At 35.5% G+C, this 22140-nt stretch overlaps 1 protein-coding gene and 1 long non-coding RNA gene across 2 annotated transcripts in view; both read left to right on the top strand.

Moving 5' to 3' along the window:
* LOC127877033 (tyrosine-protein kinase JAK2-like) overlaps positions 1–22140 on the top strand; it is an 83299-nt gene that overhangs the window by 45888 nt on the left and 15271 nt on the right. Inside the window, exons 11-23 of the mRNA XM_052422617.1 lie at positions 1–72; positions 2198–2298; positions 2729–2802; positions 6064–6262; positions 7948–8112; positions 8557–8804; positions 9189–9261; positions 11075–11197; positions 12172–12287; positions 12760–12926; positions 17965–18051; positions 19746–19922; positions 21586–21862. The exon at positions 1–72 is cut by the window's left edge and continues 71 nt beyond it. Of these exons, the coding sequence (XP_052278577.1) occupies positions 1–72; positions 2198–2298; positions 2729–2802; positions 6064–6262; positions 7948–8112; positions 8557–8804; positions 9189–9261; positions 11075–11197; positions 12172–12287; positions 12760–12926; positions 17965–18051; positions 19746–19922; positions 21586–21862 (1879 nt within the window). The remainder of the gene's footprint in view (positions 73–2197; positions 2299–2728; positions 2803–6063; positions 6263–7947; positions 8113–8556; positions 8805–9188; positions 9262–11074; positions 11198–12171; positions 12288–12759; positions 12927–17964; positions 18052–19745; positions 19923–21585; positions 21863–22140) is intronic.
* LOC127877039 (uncharacterized) lies at positions 566–1675 on the top strand. Its single transcript, XR_008048231.1, has 2 exons — positions 566–1229; positions 1520–1675. It is a non-coding gene; the product is annotated as an uncharacterized LOC127877039 (long non-coding RNA).

Here is a 22140-nt window from a genome sequence, read left to right as displayed (position 1 = left end):
GAAGCTCGCTGACCCTGGAATGGTTGCCATTAGAAACAAGCTGCCATTAGATCATGTCCTAAATGTGGAAAGGTAGTGTGTAAGAAAACTCAACAATGACTAGTCAAGGACCAGATTGATAATATCATATTAATGCCATAGCCATATATCAATCATGAAATAAATCATACATAATTCTTACAATTATTCATATCAGGGACATGCTGGGTAACTATAGTTAATTCATTTTCATTCTCAATTTTATTAGCTCAACTGTTTTCGGAGAATCAGAGGTATTGTCATAGCCAGCTCATCGTGTCAGTGGTCGTGTTGGTTATCGTGTTGTCTGCCGTCCCTGTCCTGCTAAAACTTTAACATTTTGTTAACCTTGTGGACATTCAGCGATTTTCCTCCTTCTTTATAAAGTACCTTAAAATCCCAATTAAAGGTAAAAAAAAAACAAAAAAAATTTGTTTTTTTTTGTTTTGTTTTTTTATGCAACATTTAGTTAGTTTCCCTTTGCAGCTCTATAGCTTGAACCTAGGTTTATATAATATTGACAGCTTGAAAACACTTGGTTATCAATTTTAAAGTATTTGGGAGCAAAATATCAAATACACCAATTTCCCAATTTGAGGTTTTCACGACTCGATTTTTCCCAATTTTGAGGTTTTCACGACTCGATTTTTCCCAATTGGACCGGTACGGGTACTTTTCCCAATTGGACAAGGAAAATCGCTGGAACATTGGCTCTAAAATCAAAGTGCTTCCACCTACAACTTTGAAACTTGATATGAAACTGCACCTTGATGAGTTCTACATGCCACACCCATTTTTGGGTCACTAGGTCAAAGGTCAAGGTCACTGTGACCTCTAAAAAAAAAAAATTCTGACAAGCTTTCATTTATTATGCCCCCCTTCGAAGAAGAGGGGGTATATTGCTTTGCTCATGTCGGTCGGTAGGTCGGTCGGTCCGTCCACCAGGTGGTTGTCAGACGATAACTCAAGAACGCTTGGGCCTAGGATCATGAAACTTCATAGGTACATTGATCATGACTTGCAGATGACCCCTATTGATTTTGAGGTCACTAGGTCAAAGGTCAAGGTCACGGTGACCCGAAATAGTAAAATGGTTTTTGAATGATAACTCAAGAACGCTTACGCCTAGGATCATGAAACTTCATGGGTAGATTGATCATGACTCGCAGATGACCCCTATTGATTTTGAGGTCACTAGGTCAAAGGTCAAGGTCACGGTGACCCAAAATAGTAAAATGGTGTCCGGTTGATAACTAAAGAACACATACGCCTAGGATCATGAAACTTCATGGGTAGATTGATCATGACTTGCAGATGACCCCCATTGATTTTTAGGTCACTAGGTCAAAGGTCAAGGTCAGGGTGACCCGAAATAGAAAAATGATTTTCGGATGATAATTCAAGAAGGCATATGCCTAGGATCATGAAACTTTATAGGTAGATTGATCATGACTCGCAGATGACCCCTATTGATTTTCAGGTCACTAGGTCAAAGGTCAAGGTCACGGTGACCCGAAATAGTAAAATGATTTTCGGATGATAACTCAAGAACGCATATGCCTAGGATCATGAAACTTCATAGGTAGATTGATCATGACTCGCAGATGACCCCTATTGATTTTGAGGTCACTAGGTCAAAGGTCAAGGTCACTGTGACCCGAAATAGTAAAATGATTTTCGGATGATAACTCAAGAACGCTTTTGCCTAGGATCATGACACTTCATAGGTACATTGATCGTGACTTGCAGATGACCCTTATTGATTTTCAGGTCACTAGGTCAAAGGTCAAGGTCACAGTGACAAAAGTCGTATTCACACAATGGCTGCCAGTACAACGGACAGCCCATATGGGGGGCATGCATGTTTTACAAACAGCCCTTGTTAAAAAATGCACCTGCAGCCGAGTGTTGGCACCCGTTATGCGATGCTCTTGTTAAACTGTATGATACTCAATCACCTTGAAATAAAATAGAAGTAGTGTGAATTGTGGATCTGTAATATACATCTAATTGTACCATAAGTAGTTCTAATTACATTTCGTCTTACCCTTCATGAACCAACAAGTTATTGCCTCAATTTTGATATCAAATAGGCTTTTCAAAACTGTTTACTTTATTGATTTGTTTTACATGTTAGGGAACAAAACAGTATAACAAACAGGTCATGTTTAATTCTTAGATTACCATGGCTGGCCCCAGAGCGAATGCAGAACCTGTCCCATGTCACAGTGAAATCTGAGGTCTGGGCCATTGGTACAACGCTGTGGCAGATGTTTTCTGGTTTGTTTTAGAATTGAACTAATGAGTATTAAATAATTCACTTGCAATAATTTGGCATAAAAAATTAAAAAGGACATTAATATCAATTCAACAATTTGCTTGTTATCTCCCACCAAAGGTGGATAGGTATGTATGGGAGTTGTCTGTCAGTCGTCCATTCTTCGGTCTGTTTCAAAATTTAGTTTTTGTGGGGGATATCAATTGAACAATGATGCTTGTATGTATTTAAATTTGTCTTTGTAAAATTAGGCTTATGTCATGTTGGGATATTTTTAATAATATTGTATTCTTTCAATCAACAAGCAATTGTAGTGAAGTTTCAACAAATTTAAAAAAAAACCTGTATGTTGTGATTAATCTTGTTTGTCTGTATATTAAAAATTGATGGTAAAACATAAATAATTCAATGTCATTAATGTATGCATTACAGGTGCAAGGAACCCCTGTGCCGAAGTTCAGGAGAAGCTGAGCAAGACAGGGTCTACTGCTTTGTCCTATACTGAGGTGGGATCATAAGTAGACCAGGGTCCATATTCTATAAGCTCGTTAGGGAAAACTTAACGAAATTTCTTTAATTGATAAAATTCCTGAAGACACTGCCAATACTTCAAAATCACTGAAAATTAGTAAACTCGTTTTAGTCCCTCTGGCAATTCTTTAAGGTCACTGAGTCCTTCTGACAACACTTCTTTTATACTGAGTCAGTCTGACAACACTTAATTATAACTTAGTCACTCTGACACTTAAAAATCAATGAGTCCATCTGACAACACTTAGAAATCAATGAGGTACTCTGACAACACTTAAAAATCTATGAGTCCATCTGACAACACTTAGAAATCAATGAGGTACTCTGATAACACTTAAAAATCTATGAGTCCATCTGACAACACTTAGAAATCAATGAGGCATTCTGACAACACTTAAAAATCAATGAGTCCATCTGACAACACTTAGAAATCAATGAGGCAATCTGACAACACTTAAAAATCAATGAGTCCCTCTGACAACACTTAGATATTAATGAGTCACTCCGACAACACTTAAAATCAATGAGTCACTCTGACAACACTTAGATATCAATCAGGCAATCTGACAACACTTTAAAATCAATGAGTCTCTATGACAACACTTAGATATCAATGAGTCACTCCGACAAAACTTTAAAATCAATGAGTCCCTCTGACAACACTTAATTATAACTGAGTCACTCTTACAACACTTATATATAAATGACTCACTCTGCCAACTCTTAAAGGTCACTTAGTTCCTATGCCAACACTTAAAAACCACTTAGTCTTTCTGCCAACTCTAAGTTTACTTAATCCCTATGCCAACACCTTAAAATAACTACAGTCACTTCCAACACTTAAAAATCACTATGCCACTGCTGAGACATAAAAACACTATGCCATTGCCAAAACATAAAAATACTATGCCACTGCCAAAATATAAAAATACTATGCCACTGCCAAAACATAAAAATACTGTGTCACTGCCAAAACATAAAAATACTATGCCATTGCCAATACTTAAAAATCACAAAGTCACTACCAATACATAGAAATCATTAATCTATAATGCCAACTCTAACAAATCTCAGAGACAAAACTTTTAAGTATTTGGGACAATGCCAACATTTAAAAATCACTATGTCCTTCAGCCAACTCTTAGAGCTTACAAGCCTGTTTACCTCTGCAAATACTCAATCAATCTTCAAAAACCTTGTATCTCATGTTTATGTAAGCTTACTTTGTTGGAGCTAAGTACCTTTATACAGTAATGGGCCCCATTCATTTATTTTTTAACAAAATACTGAACTTGTTTTAAATATTATTCGACATAGATATTGATATTGAATTACCTCCAAGAGTATACACACATTTTTAGCTCCACTATTACATATGAAATATATATAGTGGAGCTATCCTACTCACCTCGGCGTCGGCGTGAGCGTGCAAATGTTAAAGTTTGCGTATCACCCCAAATATTTCCTATGTCCCTTGACATATTGCTTTAATATTTTGTATACTTCTTTACCAACATGACCCCAACCTATAAACAAGAGCAGACAACTGTATCAAGCATTTTGTAAGTATTATGGCCCTTTTTTCACTTAGAATATGCATATTATTGATAAATCTATGTTAAAGTTTGCGTACCACCTCAAATATTTTCAATGTCCCTTGACATATTGCTTTCATATTTTGCAAACTTCTTTACCAACATGACCTCAATCTTTAAACAAGAGCAGACAACTGTATCAAGCATTTTGTAAGAATTATGGCCCTTTTTTGTCTTAGTAACTGAATATTTTGTTATATTTTGTGTTTAGATCCACTTGACTTCTAAAGTATTAAAGCTATTGCTTTCAAACTTCAAATATTTTTTTACTTTCATGAGGGTACTGTACCTGTCAAGTTCAATTTGACCTTGGCCTTTGAATGACTTTGACTCTCAAGGTCAAAAGAATAAATTTTAGTTAAATTGCCATTACTTTTTAACCAGGTTTTCCGAAGGAAAAAACTGGTTATTAGATTGGCGTGCTGGCTGGCTGGCGGGCGGGCGGAACAAGCTTGTCCGGGCCATAACTATGTCGTTCATTGTCAGATTTTAAAATCATTTGGCACATTTGTTCACCATCATTGGATGGTGTGTCGCGCGAAATAATTACGTCGATATCTCCAAGGTCAAGGTCACACTTTGAGTTCAAAGGTCAAAAATGGCCATAAATGAGCTTGTCCTGGCCATAACTATGTCATTCATTGTGAGATTTTAAAATTATTTGGCACATTTGTTCACCATCATGGGACGGTGTGTCGCACGAAAGAATCACGTCAATATCTCCAATGTCAAGGTCGCCACGACTAAAAATAGATTTAAAAAAAAAAAAAATTACAAAGGAGGTTAATTTTGTTTGTTCATTTCAAAAGTTCAGTTTGAGTTTTCTCCCTTTATCAGATATTTTTTCACAATGAAAACCTGGTTTTGTGACAATTTTGTCCCTTGTTTATTTATGATCAGATTTTATTAATACTTTGACAAAACATCACCTACCTGAATACCACAATGGGTTCAACCCAAACAATACCCCACGCCCCAACCCAGAATCCCTGCGCCCCCCCCCCCAAAAAAAAAATAATTTATTTTTTCCTTTTTTTTATTTTTGAAAGACTGTCTAATAAATGACCACATCCCACATTACACCCCTTTCTCACCCCCCCCCGACCCAAAAAGAATATATTTTTCTTTGAAACATGGTTACATGTAAAAAATAAAAACTAATATTTATTTACTTTATTTTTGAAGGACCGTCCAAACTTCCCACCCAAGCTATTGCTATCAAACTTGAAATAAAATCTTATAAGTTTGTTTTATGTCTTTACAAATGTTCAATTGATTGTGAAAAATATACCTGAACTATTACCATGACCTTATTGAATAATTTGAACAATATTTCCCATGATGGCTTACGTCATACTGTCAAGCACTGGAATAGTCGAGCGCGCTGTCCTCTGACAGCTCTTGTATCTTGTGTCTTAAATACAATAAAGTTGTACATTAATTTACATTTCAAATTATTTTTCGATTTCCTCTGTCATATATCCAAATTGATCTTAAACATTGTCATTTCAAAATATTTAACTTTTTCCAGGTTACATACCGGTACCCAAATTTATCGAAAATGTGAACTTTTCAAAATATGTTCCTATTTCCTATGTTGTAAATCCAAATTTATATGAAATGATCTGAAATCTCCTTCAGGTGGTCCAGTTTTTTCAAGACACCAAGGGTTTTAGTTGCCCCAAGTATTTGAAGCCAGAGCCAAGTGATCCGAAACAGGTTCTGCTATTGAAGGACAAGTTTTACCAGGCCATACTTCCTTGCTGGACGATAGATAGTGAGGACAGACCTAACACTACCATGCTGCTGAGGACCTTTAATGAAATTGGTCAGAGCTATGGTAAGCTGGAATAAAAAAAAATATAGAATTTGTCAGAGCAATGGTAAGAAAGAATAAAGACATGAGAATTTGTCAGAGCTGTGGTAAGAAAGAATAAAGACATGAGAATTTGTCAGAGCTGTGTTAAGAAAGTATAAAGACATGCAAATTTGTCAGAGCTGTGGTAAGAAAGAATAAAGACATGAGAATTTGTCAGAGCTGTGGTAAGAAAGAATAAAGTCATGAGAATTTGTCAGAGCTGTGGTAAGAAAGAATACAGTCATGAGAATTTGTCAGAGCTGTGGTAAGAAAGAATAAAGGCATGAGAATTTGTATGAGCTATGGCAAGATGGAATAAAGACTTGATAATTCATCAGAGATATGGCAAAATGGAATAAAGATTTGAGAATTTGTCAGAGCTATGGCAAGATGTAATAAAGTCATGAGAATTTGTCAGAGCTATGGCAAGATTGAATAAAGAAATGAGAATGATGGAATAAAGATTTGAGAATTTATCGAAGATTGAATGATTTAATGAAGACTTGAATTGTGACTGTATGAACATGGAGGTCAGATATTGTTAATCCTTTATTACTCAGATATGCACTTTGATGCATGTATAGTCCTTTAGAAAATCATATTCAATTGAAGACCTTTCTTACTATATTAAAGTCAGGGGCGTTCTTGAGGCTATTTGAGCTATATGCACGATCGAGCAGCGAAGCTGCGAGTGGGGGGTCAGGGGGGGGGGGAGGGAGGGAGTCTCCCCCTCCTGCTGGGGTAGTTTGGGAAATTCATTGCAGATGGTGCGTTTTGGTGTTATCTTTCAGCCACGTTTTGGCAATTTTATTCGTCTATTTCTTGCTTGAAAAAAAACAATAAAAAGAAATATAGAACGCAGAAAGTCTACACAGTGATTGCTACCAGTCATCATTGAAAAAAGTCTTTACTTCGTATGTTTGGAGTTAAGACTGTGTTTTGTACCCACTGTTATTTTCTAAAAGTGGACGTCTTGTTTGCTTGTTTACATAATTGTATCCCTAACCCCAATTAGCACTCACTTTTATTGCATTTTTCGAATTTGAAGAGTTTTGATTTTTTTAAGTTTGAAACTAAATTATACGCACGGGCGTACTGCGGTATGCCGAGGAACGCCCCTGAAAGAATGAAAATCTTTATATCCAGTCCTAAGGTACTAATTAGCAGCAAATAGCATGAAACCTGAACAGACTTTGAATTACTTACAGGCTGTTTTGGTTTTATGCTGGTTGCATATAGCCATTTTCACTTTACTTCTCAAGAGGAAAGGATGTAGAAACACTCAAGTCAAGTGAAGTTCTGTGTGACGCGCATTTCGGACAAAACAATTCAATTTAATTTAGAATTTTCAGCATTTTAAAAAGTTATTAATATGAAGTTCTATATAAATGCTATGGAAAACTTAAGTTATGAACAATGAAAAGATGCATTTGTCAAAAATTGCCAAAGCACTAAATTAATCCTTGAAACTTGGAACTCAATGATAACAAATTTAGCAAGATGGACCTTCCTTTTGTTTCTGAGCTATTGATGATCTCTTAGCAGTCTTCTTCACGAGAACTTTTTGCACTCTAAATGTAAAATGATCTCTTCAACATTCAGACAAGGGACATATTATCATATAAAAACGCTTTATTTTATATACTTGATGACATGACACACTGCAGGTCCAAGTTACCACACATACAGCAGCCTGGACTACTCAGGATTCAGTGTTGAACATAGGCCACAGTCTGTGAGCAGTGGAGGCTTGAAGAGCCTGTACAGCATTACACAGGACATGCAGAGGGAGACAAAGGATGTACCAGACATGTCTGCTCTCACTGGCGATGGTATAACAGGGTTTATTTTAGTCTTTTAATTGTTATTGTATAATGTTTCGACCCCCGTATAATAAATGTAGAAATTTTTCATCATTTAGAATTACCAGGTCAGTCATGTGATTTACTTAGTCTTACTTGTTTAAGCCGTTTTGTAACCTCAGTTTAGTAATGTTAAAAAGGAAATATAATTTACTGTTTCCTTTATTTCTGTTTGGAGTTATATTTACCCTGACACGCAAAATATCAATAAGTGCACACATACGGTGTGAGAATGCAACATGTTACTCCGAGGTGAAATCTGAGGAAATTTTTTTTTCACGGCTGTCATATCTTTATGGAAAGATGTAAAGAATGTTACAGTATTAATGCTACATGTATAAAATGTGGTGCCTGAGAAAGGGTGGGTTGCCTGCAATCAGAATAACTTGTCTTTTTGTAACTGATCCATTTCAGTATCTAAAGGTCACTCGTTGCCGCAGAATTCCCGATCTCTAGCAGCAAGCCCTCCGATCGAAGCAGCAGGGGATAGGCCGGCCCCTAATAACCCTGTCCCTGCAGCCCACCCAAAGAACCCATCAGGGGACAGGGTCTTCAGGAACCAAAGGTCTCATAACCTTGGAACCGTGCCTGCGGTTCCAAGCCAACAGCACAAAATTCAGCCCAAACACCTGCTTGTAGATAAAAATAAAAAACTGGGTCAAGTAAGTGGTTAACTTAATAACTTTGTGGCCAGAAATAGATTTGGATATGGAGACGAGACATTTTCATAAAGTCATATGAATATTAAAAAAGAAATCAGACCAAATTTAAGAGCATGGTTATTTAAATTAAAATTAAGTTATTGGTAAAATGATGAAAATCGTTGTTTTGGCTTTGCCAGATTTCATGTTGTAATCTAAATTATCAAGTTTAATTATCCATGTAATTAATAAAGTATATATTACAGCTATTCACCTTCAAATATGTCTACAGTGTCTTTGTATTGTGTAACTGACAGAGAATGCACATAGCAACTATCAAATCGAGAATTGTAAAGAATGCTGTACAGCTCATGCAACAAAATAAAACATTTGTCTTTTTTCCAGGGCTATTATGGAGAAGTATACAAAGCACAATTGACCAAAGAAAACAATATAATAATAGATGTTGTAGCCAAATGTAAGTTATTTTTAGCTCGACTACTATATATAAAATATATATAGTGGAGCTATCCTACTCATCCCGGCGTTAGCGTTTAGCGTGCAAATGTTAAAGTTTTCGTACTACCCCAAATATTTTCTTTGTCTCTTGTTATATTGCTTTCATATTTTGCACACTTGTTTACCAACATGACCCCAACCTATTAACAAGAGCAGACAACTCTATCAAGCATTTTGTCATAATTATTGCCCCTTTTCCACTTAGAATATGCAGCAAATGTTAAAGTTTTCATACTACCCCATTTATTTTCATTGTCCCTTGACATATTGCTTTCATATTTTGCATACTTGTTTACCAACATCACCCCAGCCTATAAACAAGAGCAGACAACTCTATCAAGCATTTTGTCATAATTAATGCCCCTTTTATACTTAGAATATGCATATTATTGATAAATCTATGTTAAAGTTTGCGTACTTCCCTAAATAATTCCTATATCCTTTGACATATTGCTGTTATATGTTGCATACTTGTTTACCAGCATGACCCCAACCTATAAACAAGAGCAGACCACTGTATCAATCATTTTGACATAATTATGGCCCCTTTTACACTTAGATAATTGAACATTTTGCTTAAATTGCCATAACTTCTTTATTTATGATCACATTTTATTATTACTTTGACAAAACAACACATACCTGAATACCACAATGGATTCCACCCAAACAATACCCCACACCCCTACCCAGAATCCCTTCCCCCCCCCAACCTCCCCCCCCATTTTTTTTTTAAACATCATCATTTAAATTACCACACCCCACATTATACCCCCCTCTCACCCCCACCCCCCCCCCCACATTTTTTTAAACATCATCTAATAAATTACCCCACACCACATTATACCCTCCTCTCATCCCCCCCCCCTACCCCCCCCCCCCTCCCCCCAAAAAAAAAAAATTATATTTTTTTTATCTTTTTGAAAGATCGTCTAATAAATGACCACACCCCACATTATATCCCCTCTCAATCCCCCCCTTTTTTATTTTTGAAATAATGTATAATAAATTATTGAATATGAACAATTTCCCCATGATAGGTTACGTTATACTGTCAAGCACTCGAATAGTCGAGCGCGCTGTCCTCTGACAGCTCTTGTTACTGTTTGCCAATTACTAATAATAATTGAAGAAAGTGTGATGTTACTATTAGTTATTTTATATACTATAGCCTCATTGCATGGTTATGTGAGAGCTGTATTTTTCAAGCATTACTCTAGCTTCTTTTGTTTTGTAATATCCCTCTGTACTGTTACTTCTTAATGCCATTTTCATGATTTTTGTCTAGATTTCTTAACTTCTTGGAAAAACTTCTCACAGGCTAATCAGGGACGACACTTTCTGCTTTAATTGGATTTTTGCTAAGAAGAGACTTTATTTAAATGAAAAATGTCATAAAAGCGGAAAGTCTCGTCTGTGATTAGCCTGTGCGGACTGCACAGGCTAATCTGGGACGACACTTTACGCACAAGCATTAAGCCCAGTTTTCTCAAAACGTGACTCAAATCAGAGAATTTTTTATTCTATCCACTGTAATGCCACAGATCTTGTGTAGACATGTGTCATATAAGCCTTCAACAGTAATTTCCCCCTTGCTCTGATTAAGTAAGGCAGTTGTCAGTTATTGGCATAAGTGTGCACACTTAGAACTGGTAAACCACATTACAAATGAAAAAGTGTGCATTGGCTAATTGACCACTGTTGACTATGACTAAAATACTGGTTAGAATGGCTAACAATTCAACTAAACAAACTGTGTTTTACTCTTGCAGTCTTAAAGTCTGATAACCCTAATGACGATGCTACGGCAGACTTTGAGAAGGAGGCCAAGTTCATGGCACTGTTGCAGCACGACAACATCGTCAAGTTTTATGGCACCTGTTATACTGATACGGGTGAGAAATAATTCAGTCACTATGTTTGCATTCAAATAATAAGGCATTTGAATTGGGTTTGTTTCCACAATTACTCAAACAAACAAACAAAATATATATATGTATTAAGTATAATGTTGAATTTCATGGAAATAAAAGTAAAAGTTTGTTCAAATCATGTCCCTGTGATAAAGACTTACCATGCTTCAGGAGTCAAATGATTGATAAAGACTTGTTTAGTAAACCTTCTCTGAAACTGCAAGGGTGAGGTTTTCAATGTGTGTTGTTTGAAGTTGTATGGTTGTCCTCTACTAAGTTGGTTCAAATCAAGCCCCTGAGTTCAAGCCAAAGAGGCAGTAGTGGTTGTATGATTTATATTGATTTGTATAGTAAACAACTTAAAAAAGCCTTATTCTCTGAAACCCCATGGTTAAGGGGTTTAATAGAACAGAACAGAATAAAAACATTATTAATATAACTTGAACAATTCCAGTTCATCGTTATATATACAAAACTGAGAATATATAAGGAATAAGCACACGCATAGTAATGCGAAGTGACCAAAGTAGTATATAATCAGGTGTTAAAAATGCACTTAACCCTTAAATAATTACTTCTCGTCTGCATTCAATACATCAGTTCTCATTTTAAAAGCATTTTTACAATATATATTGCAGGTTTATTTAGGACTTTGGTTTTAGTATTTGTTAACAAAAGAATAAATGTATGCATACTATATCCGTAATGATAGATTTTGTCAATATACATTTTTCTAATATTGGTATAAAAAGGACATATAATTACAAAATGATATTTGTCTTTGATATTATTAGAGTTTCATATATTACAGTTGCGTTCGCTCGCAGATTCAATTTTTAACATTTTGGACGGTGGTATTAATTCTGATTTCTTTTTTTCTTAAATTAAAGTTTTGAATATTGTTAAGGTAATCAGATCTTTTAAGTTTGATATAATGTCGGAAATGAACGTTGCAGGATTATGTCTTGTGATGGACTATCTCCCTAAGAAGTCTTTGAAGGAATACTTGAGATCAACAAGACAAGACATACCAGATTGCCAGCTCTTTCAGTTTGCAGTTGACATCGCTTTCGTAAGTGGTGCTTTTCTGTTTCCCTACATCAAAGGCAGGTGTCAAACTTTAAGGTCAAAGGTGAAAATGTTGCTTTCTTTAACATCAAAGTGCTTCTGTAATAAGACTCGTGCAGAAGGTCCAAAGTCTTGATTAACCTAATATGGCACATAATTAAACCAAAAATGCTGTTTGCTTAACGTCAATATTAATGACTACAAAATTTGAATACCCCGGTACTACGCTAGAAATCACATTTTTTTACTTCATAAATCTTGCTCAGAACTGGTGTACTTCTTATGTATTTGCTGATTTTGAAAATGTTTTGGGTCCATTTGAAAGCATGGCTACCAAAGGGCCGGAAAGTTTTCCTTTCATTACCCTTGTGTAAGCTATGAAGACTGCACAGTCAAATCTGACAAGAGACACTACACACATGCATTGAGCCTCTTATTCCCAAATTGTGGCTCAATTTCATTTTCTGCTGCTCTAGGGCATGGAGTACCTGGAGTCTAAGAAAATCATGCACTGTGATTTGGCTGCCAGAAATGTGCTGCTCAACTCCGAATTGCGTGCCAAGGTCTGTGATTTTGGACTGTCTAGGAAACTGGAGAAGGATTACTATAGAGTGCACGGTGACAAGACTATACCGTTGTACTGGTAGGGGATTAAATATTATTCCTTAAGTACATCAGGGAATAATCTACATGTGCGTCCCGCGTCTATGACGCACAAATATTGAAATAGACGCATAGTTTTGAAATATGTGCGTCCACTCAGACGCCTTGCTGAAACGAATCCGTTAACGCATACGCAAATCACAATAAGTACAAACCATCTCGGGTATGAGTCTAAAGTGTAGCGATGAACGCTGAGTTTAACCAAATGAGGCTTGAAGACTGCAACAAGTCTTTTGAAAGGCTCTAGTCAAGCCGCTGCTGTATAATACAAACCAATTAGAATCGACCATTTAAATAGAGTGTGTTATGCTTTTTTTCTAGAGTCCCTGGATGAAAACATGCTTTAACTTTTTGTAACTTAGTCATAAATAATACAGAAAAAATGCCTCCGAAATAAGGTGTTGAAGATGAATCCAAAACAAACAACTCTAAACTTTAATAATGGTAGGCCAACGGCTCGCAATTCGGACGTTAACAATAATATTATCAAGCTCGCAATTCGGATGTTAACAATAATATTATCATCGATTTGAATCAAGTTGAAATGTTGTAACAGGTTTCATTCATGTAACAGATAATTTTAAAGGGATCTTTTCACGCTTTGGTAAATTGACAAAATTGAAAAAAGTTGTTTCAGATTCGTAAGTTTTCGTTTTAGTTATGATATTTGTGAGGAAACAGTAATACTGAACATTAACCATGCTCTAATATAGCCATTATATGCATCTTTTGACGATTTTAAAACCTAAAAATTATAAAGCGTTGCAACGCGAAACGATTGAATAATTTGGAGAGTTCTGTTTTTGTCGTTAAATTTTGTGAAACTACGAAGATTGCTTATATAAGGTATAAAATACGTCAAAAATGTGTACTCGGCGGAATAGCTCAGTAGGCTAAAGCGTTTTTACTTCAGGACTCTGGCAGGACTCCAGGGGTCACTGGTTCGAAACCTGCTCCGGGCAATGTTCTTTTCCTTTTTTTAATTTTTTTCTTGATTTTTTACTGGAGCTTTTACGATCCAATGTTTACATTTATCAATATAAAGCATTTAATGAATAAGTTAAAAAAATGCCAAAATCTGTGAAAAGGCCCCTTTAAAACCTTTGTGAAGGCAAACAAGATAGTGATGACCCTAAATTTGCTTGTTTGGTTTCAACATGTTTTTGAGATTATTAAAAGTTTATTGCAAAATATAGTATTTGAGCTAGTGTGATTTAGACTCATTTTCTTCACTACTTGGTATCTCTCAAAATTTGGGACCCATTCTTTTTCAAGGTGGACTCATTAATTTTGGCCTGGGACTTATTGGTCTAAAATCTGCGAGTTCAGGGACCCATAGATAGTAAATTCTAGATTATTCCCTGGTACATAAGAATGCTTCTTTAATGCATGAATACCAATCAATGGTCAGTTAGTGAGATGAATTCTCACATATTTTTGGCTCACATGTTCGCAATGTGCTCAATGTGAGCAGTTGTGATCACCGTATGTCTGGCATCCAGCCTCATGTAGTGTGCTTTGTATGGAGTGCCTCATCATCTTTAAGCTCTTTACTACTCTAGAATGCACATTTGTCATGCCATCTTTATGAAACTTAGTCACAATGTTTATTTTTACTATATTTTGGCCTATTTAAAGTCTGGGTCTCATGTGTCCAAAGACTTGGTCACCAGGTGTAATTTTATACAAACTGTGTTACCACAATTAGGGCCACAATTATGACTCAATTGGAATGAACTCTCAATGTTTATTTTAACAATATGGAGTTCAAAATAGGGTCACGCGCGCCTTAAAAACTAGGTTAAAAAACAGGTCAAAGAGTCAATCTTGATGAAACTTGGTCGGAACGTTTATTTTGACATTTTCTAGGCTGAGTTTGAATATGGTTCACTTTAGTCCAAAAATCAAATCAGAGTTTTGAAAGGCTTTGTTACCTCTCTTAAGCCCATATTTATGATTTGAATGGTTGCTTTATTTCAATACCTTGTCAGAATGTTAATCGTGAGAATATCTAGACTAATGTCATGTCTGGGTCATGATCATTCAAAAACCAGGTCACCGGGTCAAATCTTACAAAAATATTGTAACCACTCTAGTAATAAATAAAACTTGAGACGACAATAAATATTGAATATCGTATTTGCGCAATTACTCGCCTTGGACTGCCCTGTTCTTAAAAATAGTTAAGTTGACTTGTGTGTATCATTTGTGTGTTATTGTCCCAGGGGTGGCGAAATCTAAAAAAACTATACTTGTCCACGGACAACCATTTAGGAAATTTAACTTGTCCGTTGCTAAACTTCACTAGTACGATAATGTTTATATAAATTATAAACCCATTTATTGATTAATGTTACAAAGTGTGGAATATATCAAAATGAGTATGATTTGCTTGTTTTGTTTATAATTGTATATCAATTGTACATTCATCATAGCAGTATATTATTAACAATATAAAGACTTTCTCAATGTTTAAATCTTGCGAAGCTAGTGTTATTAAAACATGTGCTGAACATAAGTACATTGTAATCTTAACAAATTAAACTAGTCCTATATGTGGACCTCTTCAGACTGAGGCTCGGCTGCTGGTAGCAATTTGATTATATAAACTAGTAACCATTGAAAATCTGTTAGCCACGTTTCTTGAAAAGTTCTGGTGCGTTTACTTAGATAATATTTTTTATCATAATCTTTCTTAGTTTTTTGGGAGGTGGGCTGCTCAAAGCTTCGGGTTTCTGGTCCGTTGTTGAAGATTAAAAAAAAAGTTTCATCTTTACCATTAAAGTCGTCTTAAATAACAAGGTTGACCGTGTTTTTATTATCTTAGATTGATACTTTTTATTTCCGTCTGATTGTAAAAATAAAGAAACCAATCTGTAAATCTGTACACTGTCTAACAGTCGGGCCGAATGTTGAAAATGCGGCAGGCTCCCGGTCTCATATAGAATAAGGGAGATTACTGCGCAGGAAAGTGCACGTATTTTAGCTTGATTGCTCTGCAAATAGCACTGACAATGTAATCGCGTGTCAACATCCAGTTTTGTAAAACTTAATTACGGCTTTAATACAATGTAATTTTGTATACCTGGACGCGACTTTTAAAAAACTTGTTGTCCACGGACAACTTAATTGAAAAAAATCAGTTGCCCAGACAAGCAAATGTACGACTCGGGCAACTCGGACATTTGATTTCGCCACCCCTGTGTCCCCTACCGGTTTCACCGGAGGGGACTTATGGTTTGCGCTCTGTCTGTCTGTCAGTCAGTCACACTTTTCTGGATCCTGCGATAACTTTAACAGTTCTTAATATTTTTTCATGAAACTTGAAACATGGATCGATGGCAATATGGACATTATGCACGTCATTTCATTTTGTTCCTACTTCAAAAATTATGGTTGCTATGGCAACAAATAGACTAGAAATACTGCTGAAAATGGTGGTTTTCTGGATCCTGCGATAACTTTAAAATTTCTAAATATTTTTTCATGAAACTTTAAACATGGATAGATGGCAATATGGACATTATGCACGTCATTTCATTTTGTTCATATGTCAAAAATTCTGATTGCTATGGCAACAAATACAAAAAATCTGACAATGGTGGAGCCGGTAGGGAACTATATTGCTTGGCAATAGTCTTGTTGTTTATAGTTTTGATTGTTTTACGCCCCTTTTCAAAGGACTTGACATGTGCCATATATGGATGGATTTTAAAATAACTTTGCACAAAAGTAAACCACCATAAGAAGTATAGTTGTTTGTTTCATCCATCTCCTAACCATAAAGGTCAAGGTTAAACATAGAGGTCAAAAGTCAGATGCATATGTTAACAGACTTCAGCCTTCAGCTTGGGTCCGGATTCCCTTCGTGGTCTCTATCTTACACATTGCCCTAACTTAGGAGTCACTCTGCCTGTCGGTCCAGTCTGTGAGTCTGTCTGTAGGCACGAACTTGTGCAGCTATGTTCTTCTACATTTTTTCAATGCAAAACATTCAAACTTGCTAGAATTGTTTTTTTTTATATGAATTTATTGATTTGCATTTTTAACCAGGTTTTCCGAACGAAAAAAACTGGTTATTAATCAGGTTTTCCAAAGGAAAAAACTGGTTATTAGAGTGTCGAATGTTGGCGGGCGGGCGGAACGAGCTTGTCCGAGCCATAACTATGGCGTTCATTGTGAGATTTCAAAATCATTTGGATTATTTGTTCACCATCATTGGACGGTGTGTCACGCAAAAGAATAACGTCGATATCTCCAAGGTCAAGGTCACACTTTGAGTTCAAAGGTCAAAAATGGCCATAAATGATCTTGTCAGGGCCATAACTATTTCATTCATTGTGAGATTTTAAAATTACTCAGTAAATTTGTTCACAATCATTGAATGGCGTGTAAAGCGAAAGAATTATATCACATTTAGAAGTGTTTCACTTTATCAGACTTTTTTTAAAAAATTGAAATCAAGGTTGCGATGACTAAAAATAAATTGAATTTGACACAAGGGGGGTAACTAGGAACCATCAGTAACAATGCACATTTTGAATTGTCTCCCTTTATCAGACTCTTCTTTTTTCTTTTCTTTTTCAAAATGAAAAAATGGTTTTGTGACAAATTTGTCCCTTGTTAAATTATTTAATGATTTCATTGTGATATGCAGTGGGAAATAAACAAATTGAATTTGAAATGAGTTAAGAACAAGGATTTTCTCTAAAAATTGTACACAAAAGCATGTCAAACATTGTAGAGAATGTGATCAAGACAGGACCATCAAACAATAAATTTCTAGTTTCCTGATGGCAAATATTTTAAATCAACTCCCATGTTTTTAGGTATAATCCCAATGTATTGTTGTTTCCATTATGTGAGCTTCGTTCTTGGAAAACTGTGCAAATGGTCTGGCTTATCTTGTATTGTTGTTTCCATTATGTGAGCTTCGTTCTTGGAAAACTGTGCAAATGGTCTGGCTTATCTGGGACAAAACTTTTTGCATATGCATTAAGCCCATTTTTTTGTTTCAGGTCAGCGCCAGAATGGAATACAATTAAGAATGTCTCTCATAAGTCTGATGTTTGGAGTTTTGGGGTTGTTCTGTGGGAAATGTTCAGGTACTGGATTTATATGATTACAAAAGATTTGCAGTAAGACGTTGTGCAGACTTACATTAATTTAATGGTAATTATCCCTCGCCATAGGCGGAGGGATATTGTTTTGGCGTTGTATGTCCGTCTGTCCGTCCTCCATACGACTGGCACTTTTGTGTCCGGAGCCATATCTTGGAAGTGCTTTAGTGGATTTCATTGAAACTTGGTATGAGTATATATATGGATAAGAGGATGATGCACAACAAATGGAATTGTACACAATCTGTTAATAACAGAGTTATTGCCCTTTGTATCTTGAAAAAAAGCTTTTTTATATAAGCTTAGAGCTTTATCCCCATTGACACATGAGACAGAGCCATGAAACTTGCCATAGTTGTTCTCAATCATCTGGGGGTGCTTCACATTCAACACCCAAAATCTTAGGGGATTAGGTCAAGGTCACACATTGATGTCAAAGGTCACACATTTTATGAATTATTCATTATTTAGTCATTCCTTTACTATGAATCAAGGGATTCTGTAATAACTGTTCACAATTGTTCTCAATTATCTAGCTGATTGTCAAATATAAGATCCATGTTGCTAGGGTCATGGTCAAAGTCACAAAGGTCAAAATCACACATTTTGATTATATATGCCTTATTTGTTAAGGATTCTACAATGCTAAATGGATTCTCAAAATGTTTTGATGTAATTGTTCTAAATTATGTGCTTTTTACCAATTTAGTCAAGGTCGCACATCAAAGGTCACACATTTGTTGAAATATGTATTATTTAGCAATTATTTTACTATGCATCAGTGGATTCTGTAATAACCTTCCATAATTCTTCTCCATCTTCTTCCTTGCTGTGTGTCATATGTAAGATTCATGTCTAGGGTTAAGGTCAAGGTTCATGTCTAGGGTTAAGGTCAACGTTACACAATATGCTTCATGTAAGGTCATATGATTCTTATTAAGGGTCAAGGTTACACAAATGCTTCATGTAAGGTTGTACTCAATGATGGATGATGAAAATTTATTTGGCAGAGGATATTAATTCAATGAATTTGCTTGTTTGCTTTGTTATGTCGCGCCAAAGGCGGAGGGATATAGAATTGGCGTTGTCTATCCTTCAGTTTGTTAGTCTGTGTGTCTCAAAAAAATAATTGGGAGAGATATCAATAGAAGGTATTTGCTTGTTTCGGAATGGTTTCAATTAAAAACTCTGAAATTGGGATTATCAGGGGTATACAATTCCACTTGTCGGCAGTCCATGGCGAGTGAACAATACCATCTGCTGAGCTTGATTTATCTAAGGCTACTCCAACTAGACAAGTTCATGGTCCATGTGTTCAATCCTAAAAAAAACATAAAAAGGAAAAGAAACTTCAAGTTTTTGTTGTTCTTAAATTAACATAATTTTGAAGTGGGTGATATTTGGGTAAACAAATTATTTCACTTAGTTTTATAAATGATTGTTAAAACTTAAGAAGTAATATTGTTTACCCATTGCACTTGAAGAAAGCTCAAAACATTTGTTTCAACTAAATCTTGATGGAGTTTTTAAATTAGTCATGTGCAGTTTAAAACTCGTTTAAGTACGGGAAATTTGAAATAAAAGCTTATTAAAATCCTATTTAGAGCTGTTAAAATAAGGTGAGCTACCTAGGACCATCAAGACCCATAGGTTATTTAAAACACAATTATTTGTTGCAGTAATGGAAGTGATCCCAAAATGAAGTGTGAAAGTGCTAAGGAATTTGTTCTCAAGATAGCAAGTGGCGAGAGATTGAAGAAACCTGAGGACTGCCCAGATGACATGTACAGTTTTATGATGGAGTGTTGGAATGCAGAAAAAGAAAAGCGACCTACTTTCACCCAGTGCAAAGAAAAGTATGCAATTTTTCAAACACTTTGATCAAATTCTAAATATTGACTTATGTAATGTTCCTAGTTGAATAGACTCAGATCAAAACAAATGTTTTATTTTTAATTTTGTATAATGTTCTCCATCTGCGTTAGAGAAGTCCATATGTAAGGTGTCAAGTTACCACTTATCAACTCCAAAGCTTTCATCGCATGATAAACACTATGAAGATGATTATAGATTTGATATTTCAGTTGAGTTAAAAAAAAAAAAAAATAAATGAATTGGCATCTGAATTATTATGCTCCTCATATATATATATATGTCGAGCATTTAGTTGCCAGTTTGAGGTTCCTTCCTTCCTTCCGTCACACTTTTGTTACCATTTCTCATAGCGCCTTCAATATTTTACTGCTCTCTTACATATTTGGCATGTAGGTACCTTGCATGGACCTCTACCTTTTGATGAGGTTTGAGGTCACTGGGGTCAAGGTCACCGAGGCTAATTATAGATTTTCTCAAGGTCACACTTTGTTTACAGTTTCTCATAGCGCCTTTAATATTTGATCGATCTCTTATATATTTCAGATGTAGGTACCTTGCATGGACCTCTACCTTTTTGATGAGGTTTGAGGTCACAGGAGGTCAAGGTCACTGAGGCTTAAAATAGATTTTCTCAAGGTCATACTCTTTTCCACACAATTAAACCATATATCGACAAAGCATCATTGGGGAGCATCCATCAGTTTTACTGATATCCTTGTTTAAAATAATGTTAATTTATTTCCATTGTTCCTTTAAGTCAGATTTTGTACATGATTTATTTTAACAAATGCTTAGCACATTGGTCTTTTTTTAAACAAGCAGAATAATTATTGTTTCAAATGAAATTGATATATGTGTACATACAGGATTGCTATGCATATCAACGCTTATTTCTAACTGTATCACTCATATGGCTATATGTCATTCTTGATTTAAACTTTAAATTTATCAAGTCATCCATGTTTGTGCTTGCTATGTCTACCTTTATAACTTATGATAAAATATAAGTCACCATCTTAGAACTGCTCTTCACCCATAATGTCATAGTTATTTACTGTTCACTCTTCTTTAAAACTTTCTTCAGGATTGTTCCTAACTTTGGAATCGTTGACTGTTTACAAAAAGTTTTCTACCATTGTGGGCTTATTATTTAATAAACCCTTTACCATTCAGAAACGCACTTTGAGGCATTTGTTGTCCTTTAGAAAATAAATTTAAATCTAAGTCCTTTCATAGTATATTCAAATTTGAAAGACTTCTCTTCCAACACGCAGATACTGATGAGTAGCTAAAAGCATAAAACCTGAACAGTTGCTAATGATTGAGAAAGGGTTAAATTGGTTCTTCAAATGTGCATGTGTGCCATACTACACGTAACTCCTGACATATTTCATCCCTGTGCATGGTATGCCATACTACATGTAACTCCTGACATATTTCATCTCTGTGCATGGTATGCCATACTACATGTAACTCCTGACATATTTCATCCCTGTTTAAATGGTATTAATTCAGCAAAGAAACATGTCTTATAACTTGATGAAAATGTGAATGTTCATGAACATTGTTGATGGATAAAAAACAAGCATTGACATTTTTTTTACAGTAACTCTGTTCCATATCATCATTTCTGTCTGATTCAAGGTTCATACAGTCACTGATGTCAGAGAGATGTGCTCATGACACTCACCGCAGTTTGCTTACAAGCCTTGCCACTGTAAGAGGTCCGCGCGGTGACATTCTCACTAATGGTGTAGGACATGGGACAGCAGTTGCAAGGCTACCTGGGCAGACTGGAGGGTCTGTTACAGAAGTCATCACCGACCTGTCCACCAGTGATAAGACGACAAACACAAACAGATACAGTCTTGTCCTTAGTGAGACTTCATTGCAGATATTTTTGGACAAAAATATTGGCAAGGTTAGCACTTATCTTTTAGTCCTTTCAACTGTAAAAGTTTATTCGATTGTTTTGAATTTCCGTCATTTTCTTTTGTTGTCGGTTATCCCAGATATTTGTTTTTTGTAATAGTTAGTAGGAGAACGTGTCTGAACTGTTCCCGTTTACAACCATTTTGAAAGAGACATTGTTTGATTGAGATATGCTAGTTTATACAATATGTTGTTTTCTTGATTGAAAGTGTTTGGGTAATAATACTTTTTAAGTCAAGCACGGTATTTAAACTGTACATCAAAAAT

The sequence above is a fragment of the Dreissena polymorpha genome, chromosome 4 (genome assembly GCF_020536995.1).
Source record: "Dreissena polymorpha isolate Duluth1 chromosome 4, UMN_Dpol_1.0, whole genome shotgun sequence".
Taxonomy (NCBI): Eukaryota; Metazoa; Mollusca; class Bivalvia; order Myida; family Dreissenidae; genus Dreissena; species Dreissena polymorpha.
The sequence above is the reverse complement of the archived record's forward strand: the minus strand, read 5'-3'. Positions and strand labels throughout refer to the sequence as shown.